Raw genomic sequence first — 19,754 nt, 5'->3', positions numbered from 1 at the left:
AGTCCACCTGGGGGGAGAGACCACAAGTGGGCAGTGGCTCCAACCCTGCCCAGACACCGTAGCAGAATCACAGGCTGGACAGGCAAAGCCCAGAGTGGCGAGTTACCTGGGAGTTCCCCTTTGGAAATCGTGTCTGGGTCCAGCTTGTATGTGTCCTGAAGCCTCATCAGGGCCTTGGCGGCTCCCGTTTCGTCCTCGTCAGTGGGGAAGAACTGCCGCTGTACTGAGAGGTTGGCAATAAAACCTTCCAAATGAGAGTGAGAACAAGAAGTTACCCTTGATCCAGGGGCAGAATTCCACCTGGGACCAGGAAGGTACTCACTGGAGTGTCTCTGCAATTTCCCTGCCCCTCCATCAAAGGTTATTTCCCTTCCACCAAGAACCCCCCCGCTCCTTCCCCCCCCCCCCCCGCCCCCAGCCAATGGCTCCAATCCATGGGGACCTCTCCTTTCGTGCTCCTCACTGTAGTGCTGTTCATTTGGAATTGAACAGAAACATGGCCCCATACATTGGTTGACATGGGGGAGTCTTGGCTCCAAAGCACTCAGTCAGACCAGTGGAGATGGAGGGATGGAGGCCAGAGACAGCAACTCAGAGGGGCACTAGAGAGGAATCAGGGAGGCCTTGCTGGCCACTCAGGGGAAAAGGAATCACATGGAAAACCTGGATCCAGGAATATTGGGCTGACCAGGTAAACACAGACTTCCAGTCTTCATCTCAAGTTGAAGAGCCCGAGGAATAGAGGTTGTCTACTCAGGGAGCCCAACTGACCACTCATTACTGACCACTGGCTCTTATCATCCAGAAAAATGATGATGACAGTCCTAGAGGCATGGTACTATCTGCACCCCCTGGATTCGGGACCAGGTATCATGTAGCCAGGCCAGGCAGGTGAGGCTGCACCAGCCCAGCATGGTTCCGAGACCACACTGGGCCTTGCTATGCTCTCTAGGGTACTCCCCCCAGCCCCCCACCCAGACCTGCTGTGACCACAGGGCAGGAGCTCCCCAACTGTAGTGCTCAAGACCACAGCCTGGAGGCTGGGAGAGCCCCTGACCTCAGAAGTACCCCAAGGAGGCTGTTCTGGGACTGCAGGCCCTCGCTGTAAAGCAAGATCTGCACCTCTTACAACCTCGGGACTCCAGCAGGTGGAAGGCCCTTTGTGCTGACTCAGGGGTTGCAATTCTGCCTGTGACCTGGGAACTGGGAACTGGGAGGGGAGCTCCAAAGCCATTTCTTCCCAGCCTCTTCCCCAAAGCAGCAGCATCCATAGCCACCTACTCTCACAGCCTCGGGCTCAAACATCCACTCCTAGGACCAAGAAGCTGCAATGCTGTCTTCCTCATGACTGCACAGTCAGGGACACTACTTTATAATTTAGTAAAAAGAAAAAATACCCCCCACCCTATCCCCCAAAAAGCCACACTGTCAACATGCCCCCTCATTTCAGGGGAAATAACTCTGAAAGGTGGAGGCGAAAAGAACCTATTGCTCTATGGGCCTATCTTGTCTCCTCCAGATAATGATAAGATTTTCCAAAGAAAACAGATGCTGATGGTAGGGGTGGGGCATGGAAAACAAGAATGGAGAGTGGGAGGTCACCCAAGCAGACAGGAGGTCATCCGAGCAGGTGGTCATCTAAGCAGGTTTATTCTTCCACAGAGCAGAAGGAACAGTCAGTTCTGAGCTACAGGCCCAGGCTGGGAGGCAGGGGTCTGGGAAAGGCAGCCACAGCTTCTGGAAGCAGTGAGCTCACTGGGCACGGCTCCAGCCCGGCTGAGCTCACCAATCTCTCCCCAGAGGCCACCCTGCCTCCAGCCAAGCCCAACCCAGTCTGGCCACATGGACTGAAATGCCTCAGCCAGAGAAACAAGTAGAGTGAAGTTAAGCAGCATTCCCAGCTCAGGGAGAAGAGGCAGAGTCCTGGAGGCTGAGTCCAGGGCTGGGAGGCAGGAGGGCCCACTCCACCATCTCCTGGTGAGCGGAAAATGTTAAAGCATAGGAAGTTCTATCACAGGGAAAGCAGGAAGCACAGTTAAAACTTTAAAGAAGTTCATGGACCTGCAAATAGGAATGAATCCTAAGAAAATAACCAAAGATGTATGTGCAAGACAGCTGATGATTTGGAAACAATGCCACGCCCACTGACTTGACCAGTTTACACAACATCAGTATAACACATGACTGCCCAGCCATGAAAATGATGTTTCAGAAGAACATTTAATGGACATATAGAGAAGCTGCAAAGTTCAGGAAAACAGTATAATCTTATGTCACAAATCCATCAAAAGATATGTTTCATATCTAAAAATATAAATGATAATACCCTTTGTAATACTTTAAGCAATAAAAAAATAAAATAAAAAAATATATATAAATGAAGGGGGGGAAAGTTAAAAAAACAAAAGATATGAATGGGAATGAATTCAGATGAGGCTTGAGCTGGCCCCATCACCCAGCCACCTGACTCACTTCTGTTAAATCATTTGGTCCCTCAGAGCAAGTGAGCTTGCATCCCTGATACATATGTATGGCTCCTTTTTTTTTTTTTTTTAAAGTATATGCATGTGTAAAAAAACTGGAATTTGAGTGCTTATCACTAGGCAATTGGATTAAGAAATATAATTTCCTTATGTGATTGTTTGTGTATTTTCCAACTTTTTATAAAAATGTATTACTAAAGTATAATTAGAAAAAAAAAATCCTACCCAAAAAGAGAAGTGAAAACACTAGGGAAAGGCAAGAACTGATTACTAGTACATATTCAAAAACAAAGACATCCAATTGCCAGATCCCACAGAGGTGAAGAGGGTCGTGAGGTGACAGGGCACATGTTCACACACTGCACATGCCCACCCACACCCAGTCCCAGGACACGTTCAGACACACACTCCCCAGGCGCGAGCATAGGAACATGCCGGCTCACCCAAGCGCCTGCTCACGGCCCCTCACCTGCAGCGGAGTCCTGCAGGACAAGGTCCTCCAGCGTGGACCACTCTGTGTTCAGCCTCTTTACCAGTTTGTAGGCATTCACAGGGTGGGCCAGGTAGCCCTCGGGGTCAGCAGCCGACTTGCTGGTCAGGGCTTCCATTTTGCTGGCCCAGCTGTGGAACCAGAGGAAAAGGAAGACTAACACACCCACCCACATGGGCCTTGACCTGTGGTAATTTTCCTGGTGAGATTTAGGACGCTTTCATCAAGAGGCAATAAAAAATGAATACAGCCCAGCCACTGTGGCTCAATGGTTGAGTGCTGAGCTATGAACCAGGAGGTCACAGTTTGATTCCCAGTCAGGGCACATGCCTGGGTTGCAGGCTCAATCCCCAGTAGGGGGCGTGTAGGAGACAGCCGATCGATGTCTCTCATCATTGATGTGTTTTTCTCTCCCTCCCCTCCCCCCTTCTTTCCTCTCTGAAATCAATAAAAAATATGTATATATTTTTAAATGAAACCCTAGCTGATCTGACTCAATGGAGAGAGCATCAACCTGCGGACTGAAGGGTCCCAGGTTCAATTCCAGTCAAGGGCATGTACCTAGGTTGTCAGTTGCAGGCTCCATCCCCGGCCCCAGTTGGGACACATGAGGGAGGCAACCAATCGATGTGTCTCTCTCACATCGATGTTTCTCTCTCTGTCTCTCCCCCTCTCTTCCACTGTCTCTAAAAATCAATGGAAAAACATCCCCCAGTGAGGATTAACAACAACAACAAAAATGAATACATAACTCCCCACGATCCTTCCAGCCCCTTAATCTAGATAAGATATGGGACCCCAACGTATACAAAGAGACTCTTAAATAGAAAGGAAAAAGCAGAGTCCTCAGCCCACTAGCGCCACCCTGGAGGGCTGGCATGAAGTAACTGCCTGGACAGCCACACAGTGTACTCTCGATGGCTTCCTCTTATGGGCAACCCCTGGGGGGCAGGAGGGCTGACTCAGGTAGGTGTGGGGCCTTGGGACATTGGACACCTCTTAATCTTGGAGAGCTTGGCTTCCTCCACAAGGATGTACTCCTTCAGAGACTGCACCAGGTCCTTCTCTGCGTAAATCAGGTCTGTCATGTGCCCTGTGAGGGAGAGGAGAAAGGGCCAGTGAGAAATGGGTGAGAGGTGTCCAGCCCCCTTCCTTGGGGCATAGAACATTCTCACAGAGGCAAGTCCCTGGGCCACGAGCAGGTCAGCTCTCACGGGGACCTGGAGTTAAAGGGGACCTAGGCCCTCACATGGTCCTGGCCCCCAGCTTCAGGAAGAGAGGTGAGGCCCCAAGGGGATGTGAGGTAAGTGCACTGGGGGTGCCTTAGGGGAGAAACCCCAAATCTCATTCGTTCACCATCACACAGATGGGTCATGTCACTGGAGCCTGGACATCCTGGAGGCTTCATCACATAGAAACAAGCTCTGAGTCTTTAGGCCAGAAGGAGAAGAGCTGGATCCACCAGCCACAGAATGTTCTCTGCTCAGAACCATCCTCTGGTCTGGGAGGAAGACAGGAAGGCCAGGCAGCCCAGGAGGAGCCTAGGGAGGAGGCCCCGCTGAGACAGCTGACTCCCAGGCAACCAGGTCGTCAGGGCCTCAGAGGGGAACTGGCAACTCTGTGAGTGCCACTCTCCCTAGAACTTGTCAAAACCAGTGGGTGAGGCCATCTCACCCTGGCACTTGAGCCAAATATCGCTCAGGTAGGTGGTAGTCTTGTGGGCACATACCAATAGAGGTGAAGAATTCAGCCTGCACACAGCCCAGGACGCCAAACCAGGCCACCAGCAACACGGACACCTGGAGTTTCATGGTCACAAAGGGGAGTGTCTGTAAGGTATTTGGTGACAGGCACTGGATCAACAGTAAAAAAAAAAAAAAAAGAAAGAAAGAAAGAAATTAGGTGAGGAGACACCTACACATGTGCACTGCACACACACACATTCAAACATGCAAATACCCTGACCTAGCACACGGAAGCTAAGGATACTCAGGACCATCGGGGGGTAAACCAGGGTCACATGCCCTTGGGAGAGACGCTGCCCTCTTGGCTCCTGGCAGCCACCGGCGATATGGGAAAGCTAACCTGCATGGGGCACCTCACCTCTGCTCCTAACAATCTGCAAGTCTGAGATTCTGGCCCACACCTTCTTGTCTCACAGACTGCTCATCTATTTCCGTCTTTCCTTCTGACTCAAGCACCAAGACAGCGCGCCAGGTGCTGGGGACCCAAATACAACACGCAGCCCCTGCCCATAGAAGACTGACATCAGAGGAGAGGCAATGACAGAAAGAAACTGACAGACTATGACTCCAGGGACTCACAACCAAAATGAAGCGTATGGCTGATGGCTGGCCAGAAGAGGAATAAAAACTGACCCGTCCCCCTCTGTACCTGGCCACAGCGAGAGCAGTCTGGGAGCAGGCACTCTGGGAAGACACTGCTCTCCCTGTAGTGAGGCTCCGTGGCCGGTGCTGTCCTCACTGGCCAGGCACCATTCACAAATATTTACTAAAGACTCACATATGCCAGGCACTGAACGAGGCACACCAGATACAAAAACAAATCAGCCACAGAGGACCGAAACCCCAGGCTGTGCTGGGCTGTGCTGCTGATGGGTAAGAGGCCAGCTGCTACCTCCTCATTAGCCTAGAAGAGCCAGCCCAGCTCTGAAGGCAGCAGGCACAGCCTGAGCAAGCCCCTCTGGCAGTGGACCGGAGTACACAAATGAGCCGTTTTGAGCTCAGCCATGCAGCCCCCGGCATGATGGAGGACCAGCACCCATCTGAGCCCAGCACTGCCAGTCCCTCCTCTTCCTGCTCTATTTTGGCCAAGCCCCACAGGAAATTTACTTAAAGCAAACAAGGAAAATAAAGAAGACACAAATGCTCCCTTGCCCTGCCCTGCCCTAGCCAGTTGCTCAGTGGTTAGATCGTCTACACATTCCTCACCTCACCTTTTCAGAAGAAATTTTGGTCTAAGGCACGTACCTGGGTTGCAGGCTTGATCCCCAGCACTCTTTGGGGCACATGCAGGAGGTAACCAATCCATGTGTCTCTCACATTGATGTTTCTCTTTCTCTCTCCCCCCGCTTCCACTCTCTCTAAAAATCAATAGAAAAAATATCCTCGGGTAAAGATTAACAACAACAAAAAATGCTTCCCCCCCAAATGTTAGTTTATCACACCCACCATTCCTCACCTCACCTTTTCAGAAGAAATTCCAATCCACTACAGTTCCAGGCTAGGCTCCAAGAGGCTCAACCACAACCCCCACCCCCAAACGGGTTCTTGTATCAGAAAGAGGAGAGAGAAAGTAAGTGGCGTCATTTGTTCATGTCCCAGCCCAGTGTCTACAGAGCCAGCAGCACGCCCATCAGTGCCCTACATGTTGGGGGCCCAGAGATACACGGGACAAGAGCTCTCAGCCCAGAATCTGCCGTCGGGTAGGGAGTACTGTGCTAAGGGGTGCATCATGGAGTGAGGGCAGCAGAGGAAAGCAAATCACAGAGAGAAGGGGAGTGAGACTGGCTAGCTCTGAGGTGGGGTCCGGGTCCTCCCTGTTGCAGCCACAGGTCTGCACCCAGGCTTGCCATACTGCATCTCCGCCCAGGATTCCAGAAGGCCTTTCTTGTTGCTTACACAAGTCCTTTCCACAGGCGTGGTGTCTGTTCCTTATCTCTCAAGAGGCTTGACTAGCCCAGGAGAGCACGTTCTATGTTTGTAGGAAACCAGGCCAGACACAGTTGGAAGTGGGGGACCCCAGCGCTTCTCCCCTGTGTGTTTCCAGTTGCACAAATTCAAGGGAGGGAGAAGCTCCTTCACTCCTTTCAAGCCACCCTGGTGATACTGTCCACGGTTTGTGCCTTACAGACATAGGAAGAAGCACCCAGGTTCCTTCATTATGTAAATACCAGCTGTCATTTCCCTGGAATGTGTTGCCTGGCTTAGACTGAGCCCATCCACAAATCCCAGCCTGGAGGCAGAGCTCCAAAGAATATCAGATAGGGTTCTGGGAAATGGCTTCCCAAGAGCGAGCAAAGTCCTGCTCTGATGGAGGAGGGGGACAACGACTCTGCTGGCCCAGTGAGCGAGACACCCCCAAGGAGCCCCCAAACTGCCACAATCAACACTGCCACCGCAGGCATGGGTGCCCTGGAGCCCCATCATTCTCCTGGTCTTAGGCCGCTGAACACTAAAGGCTTTCTACAAAACGGGTCAGGCTGGGCAGAAGCAACATCCAAGACAGGCTGTGTCCCACAGTGTGGGCAAGGCCAACCTCTCACATGCCAGCCCATCCCACTCATACCTGTACTCAGAGCTTACTTGGGACAGAGTAGACAGGAGTTTGTGTGCCTGCCCTATGCTCCCACAAAGCATCCAGGGCTGCTGGAAGCCCTCCCAGGTGCCCTCAGAAATCCATGTTGGCCTGGAAATGGGCAATGTGAAACCTCTTTTTATGAAAAACGAAGTGGCACTGAGCCAGAACAGAAAACCAATACTGAGTTTTATTTGAGCTGCATCCCAAGTTTAGAACCGTGTCTGGCCCATATCAGGCACTCAACAAGTAATACTTGACTGCAGATTTGTTCAAGTTAGGAAAACTACCACAACAGAAAACTGTGCATTTCTTTCCTACAATGGATTGCTGTGGATTGCATAAGAATGGATACCATATGCATATTAACATGGAGTGAAGATCAAAGCATACTGTTAAGTGAGAAAAGCAGGCTCCCAAACATATGTACTCTATGCTCTCATTTTACAAGGAAAAATGTATTTATATATGTGTGTATATGCATATATATGTAAATTTATAAATATACACATATATATGCAAGAAGAAAGTCATAAACCTAGTTGTATCTTGGAGAAATACTTTTATCTTTCTCTTTATGCTTATTTGTATTACCTAAACTTTCTACAAGGAACCCTAGGGAAATCTGGAACATATTTTCTGATATGCTTAAAATGAAAAGAAAACAAAGCAGACCCTCTCCAATGGACTCCAGAGCAGCCCTGGCAGCCCAAGTTTGGACCCCCACAGGGAGGTACTCCAAATCCTGCCAACACCTCAGTGACAGTGATCCACCCACCAGATGACTGGCACTGCTTGTAAGCACAAGGCAATTCCAAGACATACAATCAGAGTCCCCAACAAGCCCTCTCTTTGGAAAGGACATTTACAACCTGGCCAAGTGGCCGTGGAAAGATGTTTCCAGCTGCAAACCAGCAGCGAGCGTCCTTAGCTTCTCCCCTTACCTCATCAGGCAGAAACCTCTGCCAAGCTCCCAGCTGCAGCCCAAATGCAACAGCTTGCCTTCTAACAATATATTTAACAGCCTAGAGACAGAACATGGGTTTGCTGAGAACAGGTCTTGCTTGGCAATGAACAAGAGGCTGCCTGCCTCTGTAAAGGAGCCAAACCTGCCTGAACAGGGCTCCCCCCCAGCGGCTCTGCCTCCCAACTCCAGGATGGAAAAGTCAAGAGGACTGGCATGCTCAACCTAGACTTGTGCAGAGGTCCCAGCAGGCCCCGCCAGGCCCACGAGCTGCTGTCACTGGCACCCCAGGGAAGGATGGGAGGCACCTACTCTCCTTACCTGATGTCATGCCTCAGTCATCACCTGGCCTGAGCCATCCCCAATTCCCTCCTTGCTGCCACGCTGGCCCCGGCCTGCACTGCTTTCTCATCTCCTCTGGCCGCCCACCCACCTCTGCTCTACAAAGCAGCCAGCATGATTTACTGCAGCCCCTCCTTTGGTCTCAGTCTGGCTAAGAACCCTCCAAAGGCTCTCTAATGCCCTCAGGATAAAGCCTAAACTCCTCAGCCATAAGAGCCTTTTGAACTCTGCGTGACTTGGCCCCAGTGCCTTCTCCAGCCCCATCTCATGACTCCAGGTTTCATACCTTCAACTACCACCTCACAAGAAAAATACTGTCCTTCACGGAGAACCTAATGAAGGCTAGGTGTTCATCTCTATCTATCTTTACACTTTCTCTGTCCATGAACATGTAGATGCGTACTTCCCACTTGGGAACCATCAACACCACAGTCTCCTGCTTCAGTAAACAAACAACGAAGCAGCAGAGAAGGTTGTAAAAATTGACCTGCAAAAGCCCAGTTGGTTATTCAGTCACTATCTTGGCAGAGACTTAGCAGGTGAGACTAACTCCCAAGAAGGAACTCCACACAAGGACACAATCCACATGCCACTGATTTGGATGCACCCGACGTACTGTCTCAAACTCTCTTGGCCTCACCTAGCTCCTGGACCACTGACTCGCCTCAGACCAAGTGGAGGGGACTGTTGGGCTCCAAATCCCTGGCTCTCCCCACTACTTTGGGACTCCAGTGACACGCCACATCTACCTTCCCCGTGGCTGCTGGAGGGCCTGGCAGTGCACCCGAGGAGCAGAGGGAGGTAACTCCTCATAAGACAGCTCTGACCAGTGAAGGGCAGAAGACAGAGGTCAGCAGATGAATTTCCTCTCAGGGCCTCCACTGAGAAACTGTTCTGCCACATGGACTTTCTGTAGAGCTCGCCCAGAGATGGCCCACAGGGCTGAACAACTGATGCTGCTCTGTGCAGACTGGGCAGCTTGCTAAAGCGCCATCCTGAATTTGCTTCCCATCCTTCTCTGCCTCAGTTGCCTTTCCCTCACTCTTGCTGCCCTGCAAGTGCACCTTCCGATAAAGCAGTGGTTCTCAACCTTCTGGTCCTTTAAATACAGTTCCTCATGTTGTGATCCAACCATAAAATTATTTTCGTTGCTACTTCATAACTGTAATGTTGCTACTGTTATGAATCATCATGTAAATATCTGATATACAGGATGGTCTTAGGCGACCCCTGTGAAAGGGTGGTTCAACCGCCAAAGAGGTTGCGCCAAAGGGTTGAGAACCGCTGCAATAAAGCATTCAGCACTTAAGCTCTGCCTCAAGCTGGTTTCTGGGAAGTAGGCTAAGATAACCACTATATTTATTTCCAAAAACCTTTCATTTCTACCTTCAAACCTCACCCAAATCTTGTAAACAAGATTATCATCTCCATTTCAGCTATCGATATATATAAAAGCCCAGCGACCCTTACAGCAGAACGACCAAAATGATCGGTCGCTATGACGTGCATTGACCACCAGAGGCAGACGTTCAATGCAGGAGCTGCCCCCTGGTGGTCAGTGCATTCCCACAGCAGGAGCACTGCTCAGCCAGAAGCCAGCACAGCGGCAGTGGCGGGAGCCTCTCCCACCTCCATGGCAACGCTAAGGAGCGGTGAGCCAAGCAGTAAGGAGTGAGCAGGGAGGCAGTGAGGAGCAAGCAGGTGGGCAGTTAGGAGTGAGCAGGCAGGCAGTTAGGAGTGAGGGGTCCAGGATTGTGAGAGAGTGCAGGCCGGGCTGAGGGACCTCCCCCGCCCCCATGCATGAATTTCGTGCATCGGGCCTCTAGAAGATAGATAACTGAGGCTAAGCATTTCCTGCACATCTGGCATGCTACCGAAAATCACTGGCAGAGCTGAGGCTCAAACCCAAAGATACTTTCTACTAAATACTGCTGCCATTCAATCCCCATCAGTAACATCTGTTGGCTTACGGCACAAGGTCCTCCCAAAAACGGGAGCCACACTTTGCCTGGCACAGCAGGCCTGCTCTGGTCAAGGACTTTATTGTGACCCACAATGCAACTTTATGACATCCCTGGTAGGTCCTACCAAAAGGCAGACAGTGACATGGACCCAAAAGAGAGGAACATGGTGCCCTGAGTGCAGGTGATAGACACCCCTCCCCTAGACACCCACCACAAATGACCTCACAAATGACCAGCCAGCCCAGCTCAGGGCAAGGCAGTATAGTCCAGTAGGCAGGCACACCCACCCTGGGGCTGTCCAGTAGACAGCCCGAGCTAAACCTCAGCTCCACCGTGACTTCCTGGCTTTGTGACCATAATGCTATGGGTCTCTGAGCCTCAAGTTTCCCATCTATATAATGGTGATAATATTAGGACCTACATTTCATAGGGCTGTTGTGAGGGTTGAATGAGATGACAGAGGTCGGTGGACAGCCCAGCAGCACCAGGCACAATTTATACCAGTCATCAGCATGAAGGGTACTGCAGGAACATCAGTGGACCTGAATCAGCCAGCTGTCCAGCTGATCCCTGGAGAGGAAGAAGGTCCAGTCAAGGGAACAGTGAAGATGAAAACAAGGCAAAAATTGGGCAATCTCCAGGTCCCAGGAGTACTAAAAAAGAAGAAACATTTGTTCAGGAAAGACGGAGTTAGAGGGAGTTAGGGGGAGTTAGGGAGTTGTGGCTCTCTCACAATCCAGGACCCCTCACTAACTAGCCAACATGGAATAACCCTGGAACTGGTCAATTACTGGTTCTATATCTCACCAAGGAAGGGAAGTTCTCTGGCAAAAGGTAGGTCACTGGGCCAATACTCTAGGACCGTGGTCGGCAAACTGCGGCTCGCGAGCCCCATGCGGCTCTTTGGCCCCCTGAGTGTGGCTCTTCCTAAGAGCCTTAGGAGTACCCTAATTAAGTTAATAACAATGTACCTACCTATATAGTTTAAGTTTAAAAAACTTGGCTCTCAAAAGAAATTTCAATTGCTGTACTGCTGATATTTGGCTCTGTTGACTAATGAGTTTGCCGACCACTGCTCTTGGAGCTCATGTATTTCTATGCCTCTGACTTGCTCACTCCAAGTTCCTACAAGTACAAGGCCTAAGGATCTTGGCCACACCCTGGCCCTCAGGAGTTCTAGGTACAAAAATAGGCTATATTCTAGCAAGCACTTGCTGAAAGGGTTAGAGCAGTGGCTGGTCTGTGATCAGGCTCAGACAGATCCTACCTGAGCCGGAGTACTCACTACCAGACACTTAACTTAATCCTCTGCGTTGCAGTGATACCACTTAAAAACTCTCTTCCACAGCTCCAAGAAGTCTAGGCTATATTTTTCATTCCCCTCTGCTCTTTCTAAGAATAAAAACTCTATCCCTCATTCCACGTCCCCAGCACAAACCCGAGGCCACAGGAGCCACCAGCCAGCCCTCTCTGCTCTAGGACAGGCTGGTGTCCCAGCCTGGAGCACTTCAAAAGTCCAAATTGCTAGATTTGAGCAACTTTCTGGGTCCAGCTGCACGTGCCTGCATCACAGCATTTCCTGCCAACCTCCATCTGCATAAGATTAAATTCTTGACAGATCCCAGGATCCAGAGACACACCCACCAGCCCAAGCACACTATCAGCCAACGTGGCCACAGATGGGCCTCAGACCCTCCCAATAACGGAGGAGGGCAGAGTCAAAAAGCGAGGCGCTCTCAGGAACTGAGTAGATCCCAGATTCCCTCACCCCACTCATTCCTCAGGTCTGCACCCTCGCAGTCTCTCCTTCTGATAAGCGCTCGCTTCTGGGCTCCTCCCCTGGCACACGGCCAGCTGCCAGCGTGAAGCAACAATCTCAGAGAGATTATGAGCTACCCATGGGCAAGAATAGTGCTGCCACCTCCTCCTGCTCCACCCTCTTTCCGGCCCCAGGCGTGTTCTAAGCAGAAGCCAGGCACACAGGATGTCCTCAAAGAATAAACAGAGATCAGCTATGGCCAGGCTAAACCAGCAAAGTAAATACTCTCCTGGGCATCCCATTTCAGAGCCTGCAACAGGGCAGAAGGGCCTATCAGAAGCCACAGACTACTCATCACCACGTCTGCCTGCTGAGTCCTACGGTGGCCCAGTATGACAGCATCTCTGGGATGAGGCCCCCAGCCAGCTCACTCCATCCTTGCTACGTGGCTTCCTTGGCAGGGCCACAGAGTGGACACGATTGGCCGTCTGAGAATAAGGAGGCACTACAAGAAAAGGATTCAGAGCCCAAAGATCTGGTGAGCAGAAGAGGTGAAAGAAGAAGCTGAGCCCTGAGGCCCCGAACCACAGTGAGAGCACTGCACCCTGGACACTTCAGGAGTAGTTTAAGCACAAGCCAAAGGAAATCTTGGTTCATTTCTTAGAGAACTAAACTATGGAATCTGTTGCCCCGGATGTGACATGGGCTGAGAAGAAGCAACAGCTTGCAAGAACATTCTATAAGTGCTGAGGTGAACAGGGGATCTCTGCAAACCCTGAGACACTTGAGAATGCCCTACGTTACAGACTGACATTCCCCATCTCCTGTTCTCAGGGCCAGGATCTCCTGCAGGAGGGCTGAGGCTGCCGGGCTTCAGATGGTTTCCATCAAGAAACACAAGCCCGAGGTGTCACTCTCCAGCAGAGGACACAGATCTCAGCCTTGGAAGGGACTCTGCTGTTCTCCAGCATCTTAAAGATGTCCGGTTAGCATGCAGAGGCCAGGGCCCACCCGTTGTCCTGGTCCACCCTCCTGTTGCAAGGGCTCGCTGAGCACCCTCCAAGGCTCAGTGCGAGACACTGTCCCCTCACTTGAGGCTCTTGTGCACGGGTCCATGGGCAGCTACCTCCAAGTATCTCTTCCCCCCTCACCTTGCTGGGGGCTGCTCCCTCACACGGGCTGCTCCTCTGTCCAGGTTATCCTATGGGATATTCAGCTTCATCTGACCACTCCAGTGAGTAAGTTACCTCCTCCAGGAAACCCTCTGACCCGAAGCATCGTGTCCTCTACCAACTACCGGCAGCCGGGGCTCCCTCCAACACAGCACTCACCACCCTGTCTGGGCCTGGACTTCCCCGTCTTCCAGTCCAGCTGGTCGGCCCCTGGGCTAGCAGCGCCTTGCAGTGTCTGACACGGAAGGGTCCGTCTGTTGAGCTCAGCAGTTATCACAGGTTTCCGCAGCTGTTGAGGAAAAACATTCGAAAGGGATGTCTGGAGGGGGCAGAAAACACACAACTTTCTCACCCCACCGCCTGTCTTTCGATGAGCACCAAGCCGGCGGTCAGGGCACAGACTGCAGCCTTTGCCCTCTGCAGGGAGGAAGGTGGCCCTCACCAGCCAGGAGCGGCCCCTCGGGGACCAACCTCAGGCAGCCTCGGCCAGGCCGCCCCTTCCCGGGAGCCTGACAGCGCCGGGCGGCCACGCTCCCCGCCCCGCCGGCCGCCCAGGGGACAGCAGGAAGGGCGCGCTGACCTCACCACCCCGAGCCCGGGGAGGAGACGCCGGCGGCGGACAGGAACCCAGACGGGTGTAGACACTGGGCGGAGGGCGCGGGGCTGCGCTGGGAACGCGCTGCGCCCACGGGACCCCCGGCCCCGCGGGGGCAGGACGCACGGCCCCGCGATCCCGGCCTGCGCCGCAGCCCCGCGGCGGGGGGCGGGGGGCGGGAGGCGGCCCGGGGCCGGGCAGGCACTGCGCTCACCTGGACACGCGCCGCTCCCGGCGTTTCCAGAACCTCCCGCGGCGGCGCCCGGCCCGCTCGGCGCCTCCTCCCCGCGGCTCCGCCTCCCGGCCGCCGGCCCGGCTCCGCCCGCTTGAGCCGCTGCCACGTCCCCACCTCCCGCCCGAGCCCGCCCGGCCCCTGGCTCCGCGCCCGGAGGCTCTCGGCCGAGGGTCGCCGCCGCCAGCGCCCCCCGCGCAGCCCGGCCGCCTGACCGCGCGGAGCCGGGAGCCGGGAGCCGGGAGCCGGGAGCCGGGAGCCGGGAGCCGGCCTCGGGCAGCGGGAGCCGGCTGCGCGTCCTTCATGCCGCCTGCCTCCCGCCGCACGTACTCCGCGCCCGCACCCCTCGGGCGACTCCCACCTGGGGTTCCGCCTCCCGCCTCCCCAGCCCGGGGCGGCTGCAGGGGGCCCACGACCCATCCCCGCCCGGTGCTGTGGGGCGTCCCTGGATGCCGGCTCTCTCCCCTGGCCTCAGGGTGCCCGTTTCCTTGGGGGTCCTGCAGGGGACACAGCTCTCCTGCGCCCCTACCCATCCCCACACCGGCAGGTGGAGGGGAGGGGTGAGGTGGGGTGGGGATGTCACCTGGGGCCGGAGCCGGGTATCAGGGGAGGAACAGACCAGGGGAGAAGGCCCCGAAGACGACTAGGGACCTGGTGCCCACCCCCAGGGCCATGCTCCGAAGGGATTCAGACTGTCTCCCGTTCCTGGGGTAGGCACTCCTCCTGATTTATGTGTAGGTGATGGGTCAGTGTGGAAGAAGGAGGGCGGGTGTGGGTACACTGGGGCCAACCCTCGGTTTGCCCAAACCCTTCCCTACTACACAGGCCAAAAACAGTGCATAGGCCTCCTTCAGTCCGTCCAGTCCGGGAGGGAATGAAGGCAGGGAGGCAGCAAACCTCAGCCTGAGCTGGAGGAGGCCCTGGTTCCCACGCCTGCTCTATAAACCTTCCCCTTCATGAATGAGGGGAAACTCATCTGAGAATCTCATCAGGGAGCTCGCCCAGAGTGGGAGGGGCCCGCCTTTGCCCAGGCGCCCTGGGGATGTTCCCTGTGACACACTGTCCAAGCTGGCAGCCCAGGTCTGGGGAAGGCACGGGCACACACACAAATAGACACAACCGCGCATAAAACACAGAACGAGCGCTGTTCTGGCCTGAGTCAGCCGCTTGCCAGAGCTCAGCTACAGCCAAACAGAAACCTTCCTGCGTCTGCTGCATCCTGGTAGGCCACCCTCCCTCTGCCCAGATCCTCCCATCCTCGCCTTCTCAGGAGCTTGCCCTAAGGATCTTGCTCTCTGTCTCCTGCATGGTCAGTCAACCTCCCCCTCTCAACTGGATCCTTCCCTTGACTATAAATATGTTCAAGCCTGTGCTATGGGGGTGATAAAAACCTCATTCAAACCCACCAACTGCTGCAGTGTCTCTCTCCTCAATCACAGCAATTTCTCTGAAAGAGCCCTTTGTCTCCTCATCCTCACCTCTCTCCCATCCCTCAGCCCCCTCACCACGCCAAACCAGGTCTCAGAACATTCTCTGTAACCTACAAGCCCCTGAATTCAATGGCTACTCTTAAGTCCTCATCTGTCAAAGACCCCAGTGGTGTCTGACATGCCAGCAATGTCTGACCACTGCCTCCCTGGAACACTCATGTCCCCTGGTTCCCACCATCCTCTCTGGCCACCTCTGCCCAGGCTTCTTACCCCCGCCTCCCCCCCCCCCCCCAAGCGCATCCTCCTCTCCACTTCTCCCCATTAGTTAGTAAAGGAGGGGATTCCTCAACGCTCAGGCCTACAGGGCTCTCTTTTTCTCTTCTTTGTCTATAATTTCTCCCTATACACAGGTGACACAATGTCTCTCTACCCTTGCCCTGACTCCTGAGCTCCAGACTCATATAACTGACTTCAGGGTCTATATCTCCAGTTGAGTGTCCCCAGGCACCTCAATCGAAAAGTGTCCAACACTGGGTTCATGCTCTCTCCCCTACCCCTCCACACCTCTCATATTCCCTGCTTCACTGATGGCGCCACGCCCCTCCCATCGGTTACCTAACCAGAAACCTGGGAGTCATGCCTTCTGCCTCATCCCCAGACCCTATCCTTCCATAACCCACATCCATTCAATCCTACCGCCTAAATTATGTCTCTCTAATCCATCCATTTCTGCCCATCCTCTCTCACTTAGATGATTGTAACAGTTTCTTAGCTGCCCACCCTCCCCCATTATTGTTTCCTCCCCCCTCCCCTCCACACTGCTGCAACAGGGATGTCCTCAAAATGCAGACTTGAACCCATTACTCTCAGCTTAGTAAACTGCACCGTCCTTTTGAACAACCCTAAAAGTGGTTGGCCCTTGCCCACTTCTCTAGTTACACTGTCCTTCCTCCAGTCCCTGTAATGACCATTCTTCCCCACCCACTCCCAGGCCTTGACTATACTGTTCTGTCTAGAAACTTTCCCCTCCTTCCCAATTGAATCCTCCGATCCCTTCAGAGGGATTTTCCTCACTTCCCTGACCAGATCAGAACCTCCTTATGCCCTGTGTGCTTTGTAAGACTTGCCACAGTTTATGTAGGTGAATGATTGATTAATATTTACCCCACTACCACCACCACCACTGGCCTGGGAGCTGCAGGAGTACATAAGTTATATGTGGTTTTGTCCATCATCATATCCTCAGCCCCTACCACAAATAAATATTTGCTGCCTACATGGAGGGATGGGTGTCCTCTTAATGCCTCGTTCCACACAGCAGTTGTCAAAGGTCTGACTAAGGCCTCCACAGGGCCTCAGGGTCCTGGACTCCATTCATTCCTCAGTGTCTGCACCCCCTCTTCTCTTATAAAGATACTTTTCATTGGATTTAGGGCCCATGGGGTAATGAGAATAATCTCATCACATGATCCTTCACTTAATTATATCTGCTAAGTCCCTTTTTCCAAATAAGGTCACATGCACAGCGACTAGGTATTAGGACATGGGCATATCTTTTTAGGGGCCATCATTCAACACACTATACTTGACATTCCCCCACACAGGCTACTGGATCCCTGCAAATCCATGACTCTTGGTTATGAATCTCCACCCCAGGCCTGCCAGAAGCCGGTCCATCCTTGCTGCTTGACACAGTCGCTGCAGGGAAGAAACATCTGCACAGCATATGTTTCAAGGGACCTGGCGTATATGGCATACTGTTCTTAATATGTTTGCTCCCCTTAGGGCTATGTGTTTTAACCAAGGTCACCTCTCCGAGAAAGGTTGTTTCCCCAGGTGGGGATTTTTTCCCCTGGAATTAGGGAGGGAATAAAACCCCTTAACTAAGTGCCAGGTGGGTAGTTAACCACCTTAACTATAAACAATCACACTTAAGCTACATAATCTTTACTTAGGATAATCTTCAATTACTTCCTTGTAGCTTAACAGAACAATAGAGTAGTGACCTTGGAATGGAGATAAGAAACGCCTTAACCGTTGGAATAGAATGGATAGGATTAAAATCAACTGGTATAAATACAGATGTAACAGGAGAGTAAAGACAGAACCTGGCTAGGCTGCTGATCAACTGAATGCTGTCTCTGTGTCATTCCTTCTTCGCTGACTCCATCCACACCTTTGGGAACCCCTGGACCTGCTGGTGTTGGACCCCAACAATTGGCGCCTGAACAGGGATGTTTCCAGGCTCTACTACAGAGAGGATGCTTGGGTTTCACTGCTTTTAGAAAACGACAACGTTGCATTCCACAAACCCACCTCAGTTCAGAGCTCTGTGGGCCTCCGCAGTTCAACGGGAGGCCCGCCAGGGCCCGCGATGAACGCGCGCCAAAAGCCCGCCTCGTAGCCCGTGGGCTTCCCCACGCCCGGCGGGAAACGCTGACGTCAGGCTGGCTCACTGCCCTGCCCGCTGGCACCTGGGCTGGCCCCTCTGCATCAACCTGCAGTCGACTGGTAGCGCCTGCACAGAGCGCGCCGGGCTTAATTGGCGCTGCCTGCGGGGGAGGAGCCGCTGCTGCCGCCTGGGTTCTAGAGGAAGGGCCTAGGCAGGGCCTGCCTCGTTTGGCTCGCGGAGCGCCCCGCCGAGATCTCTACCCCAGTGTCGCCCGCTCCCGGTCCCAAACGGGCAGGGCACGGGGAAGACCTGCTGGAGCCATGGAGGACGAGGTGGTCCGCATTGCCAAGAAGATGGACAAGATGGTGCAGAAGGAGAACGCGGCTGGAGCATTGGATTTGCTGAAGGAGCTTAGGAATAGTCCCATGACCCTGGAATTATTACAGTCCACAAGAGTTGGAAAGTCCGCAAATGCTATTCGCAAGCAGAGTACAGATAAAGAAGTGACATCTTTAGCAAAGTCTCTCATGAAGTCTTGGAAAAAGTTACTAGATGGACCATCAACTGGTAAAGGTCCTGAAGAAAAGGAAAACGATACTGCAATTACATCACAGAATAGCCCTGAAGCAAGAGAAGGAAGTCGCTCCAGTGGCAATGCAAGCAGCAGAAAGGATGAGACAAATGCTCGAGATATGTATGTGTCATCATTTCCTCGGGCGCCAAGCACTCCCGACTCTGTACAGTTAAAGTGTAGGGAGATGCTTGCTGCTGCCCTTCGAACAGGAGATGACTACATTGCTCTTGGAGCTGATGAAGAAGAATTAGGATCTCAAATTGAGGAAGGATCTCAAATGCCTATATCAAGAAATAAGGAATACAGACATGAAATACAAAAACAGAGTACGAAGTAGAATATTAAATCTTAAGGATGCAAAGAATCCAAATTTAAGGGAAAATGTGCTGTGTGGCAATATCTCTCCTGACTTATTGGCTAGGATGACGGCAGAGGAAATGGCTAGTGATGAGCTCAAAGAGATGAGGAAAAACTTGACCGCAGAAGCCATCAGAGAGCATCAGATGGCCAAGACGGGCGGAACCCAAACTGCCTTATTCACACGTGGCAAATGTAAAAAGAAGAATTGTACTTACACACAGCTACAAACTCGTAGTGCTGATGAACCGATGACAACATTTGTTGTCCGCAATGAATGTGGAAATCGATGGAAGTTCTGTTGAGTTGGAAGAATTGGGAAAAAGTCTGGACCACTGAGAAAATGGATTTTGTAACTGGCTTTAAAACTAGGCCAAGGAAGTAGTTTTTCTGCAAATCAGATTTTTAAAGAAAATGCATCCCTATGTCTTTGTTTTTGACATAGTATCATCCTTTCTTAAATGCCTGTAGTTTCAGATCAGTAGGGAGACTACATAATAATTATATGGTATCTATTTCAATTTTTTTTTCATTTTTATAAGTAATTGATATTAAACTTTTATCAATTAAATTTTTGGCAATTTATTTTTTTCCTTCTTAAAGGAAAATTACTTTTTTTACATTCTGAAACAAACACAGTAGAAATGTTATTCTTCTCAGTTAATACATAAATGAAAATTACA

The 19,754-nt window shown here is 52.3% G+C and overlaps 2 protein-coding genes across 9 annotated transcripts in view; one reads left to right on the top strand and one right to left on the bottom strand.

The window, feature by feature from the left end:
* The window catches only part of P4HA2 (prolyl 4-hydroxylase subunit alpha 2), a 39,608-nt gene extending 25,160 nt beyond the window's left edge, over window positions 1-14,448 (bottom strand). For 2 of the 8 annotated variants that reach the window (XM_036313716.1, XM_036313709.1), the window contains exons 1-6: window positions 14,301-14,448; window positions 13,651-13,780; window positions 4,703-4,826; window positions 3,970-4,066; window positions 2,953-3,104; window positions 107-244 (exon numbers count right to left, since the gene is read on the bottom strand). In XM_036313716.1, the coding sequence (XP_036169609.1) occupies window positions 107-244; window positions 2,953-3,104; window positions 3,970-4,066; window positions 4,703-4,784 (469 nt within the window). In that variant the 5' untranslated portion in view covers window positions 4,785-4,826; window positions 13,651-13,780; window positions 14,301-14,448. The other 6 variants (XM_036313711.1, XM_036313714.1, XM_036313712.1 and 3 more) reach the window with 6 other exon arrangements.
* A 3,938-nt stretch (window positions 14,449-18,386) lies between these two features.
* LOC118658828 (transcription elongation factor A protein 1-like) lies at window positions 18,387-19,490 on the top strand. Its single transcript, XM_036314546.1, is given in 2 exon segments — window positions 18,387-18,991; window positions 18,993-19,490. Coding segments are annotated over 2 exon segments (915 nt in total). The 5' UTR covers window positions 18,387-18,460; the 3' UTR covers window positions 19,377-19,490.
* Window positions 19,491-19,754: the final 264 nt, after the last annotated feature.

The sequence above is a fragment of the Myotis myotis genome, unplaced genomic scaffold, assembly GCF_014108235.1.
Source record: "Myotis myotis isolate mMyoMyo1 unplaced genomic scaffold, mMyoMyo1.p scaffold_m19_p_6, whole genome shotgun sequence".
In the NCBI taxonomy this organism is placed as follows: domain Eukaryota; kingdom Metazoa; phylum Chordata; class Mammalia; order Chiroptera; family Vespertilionidae; genus Myotis; species Myotis myotis.
Note: the sequence above shows the minus strand (reverse complement) of the source record. Positions and strands in the feature narration are given on the sequence as shown.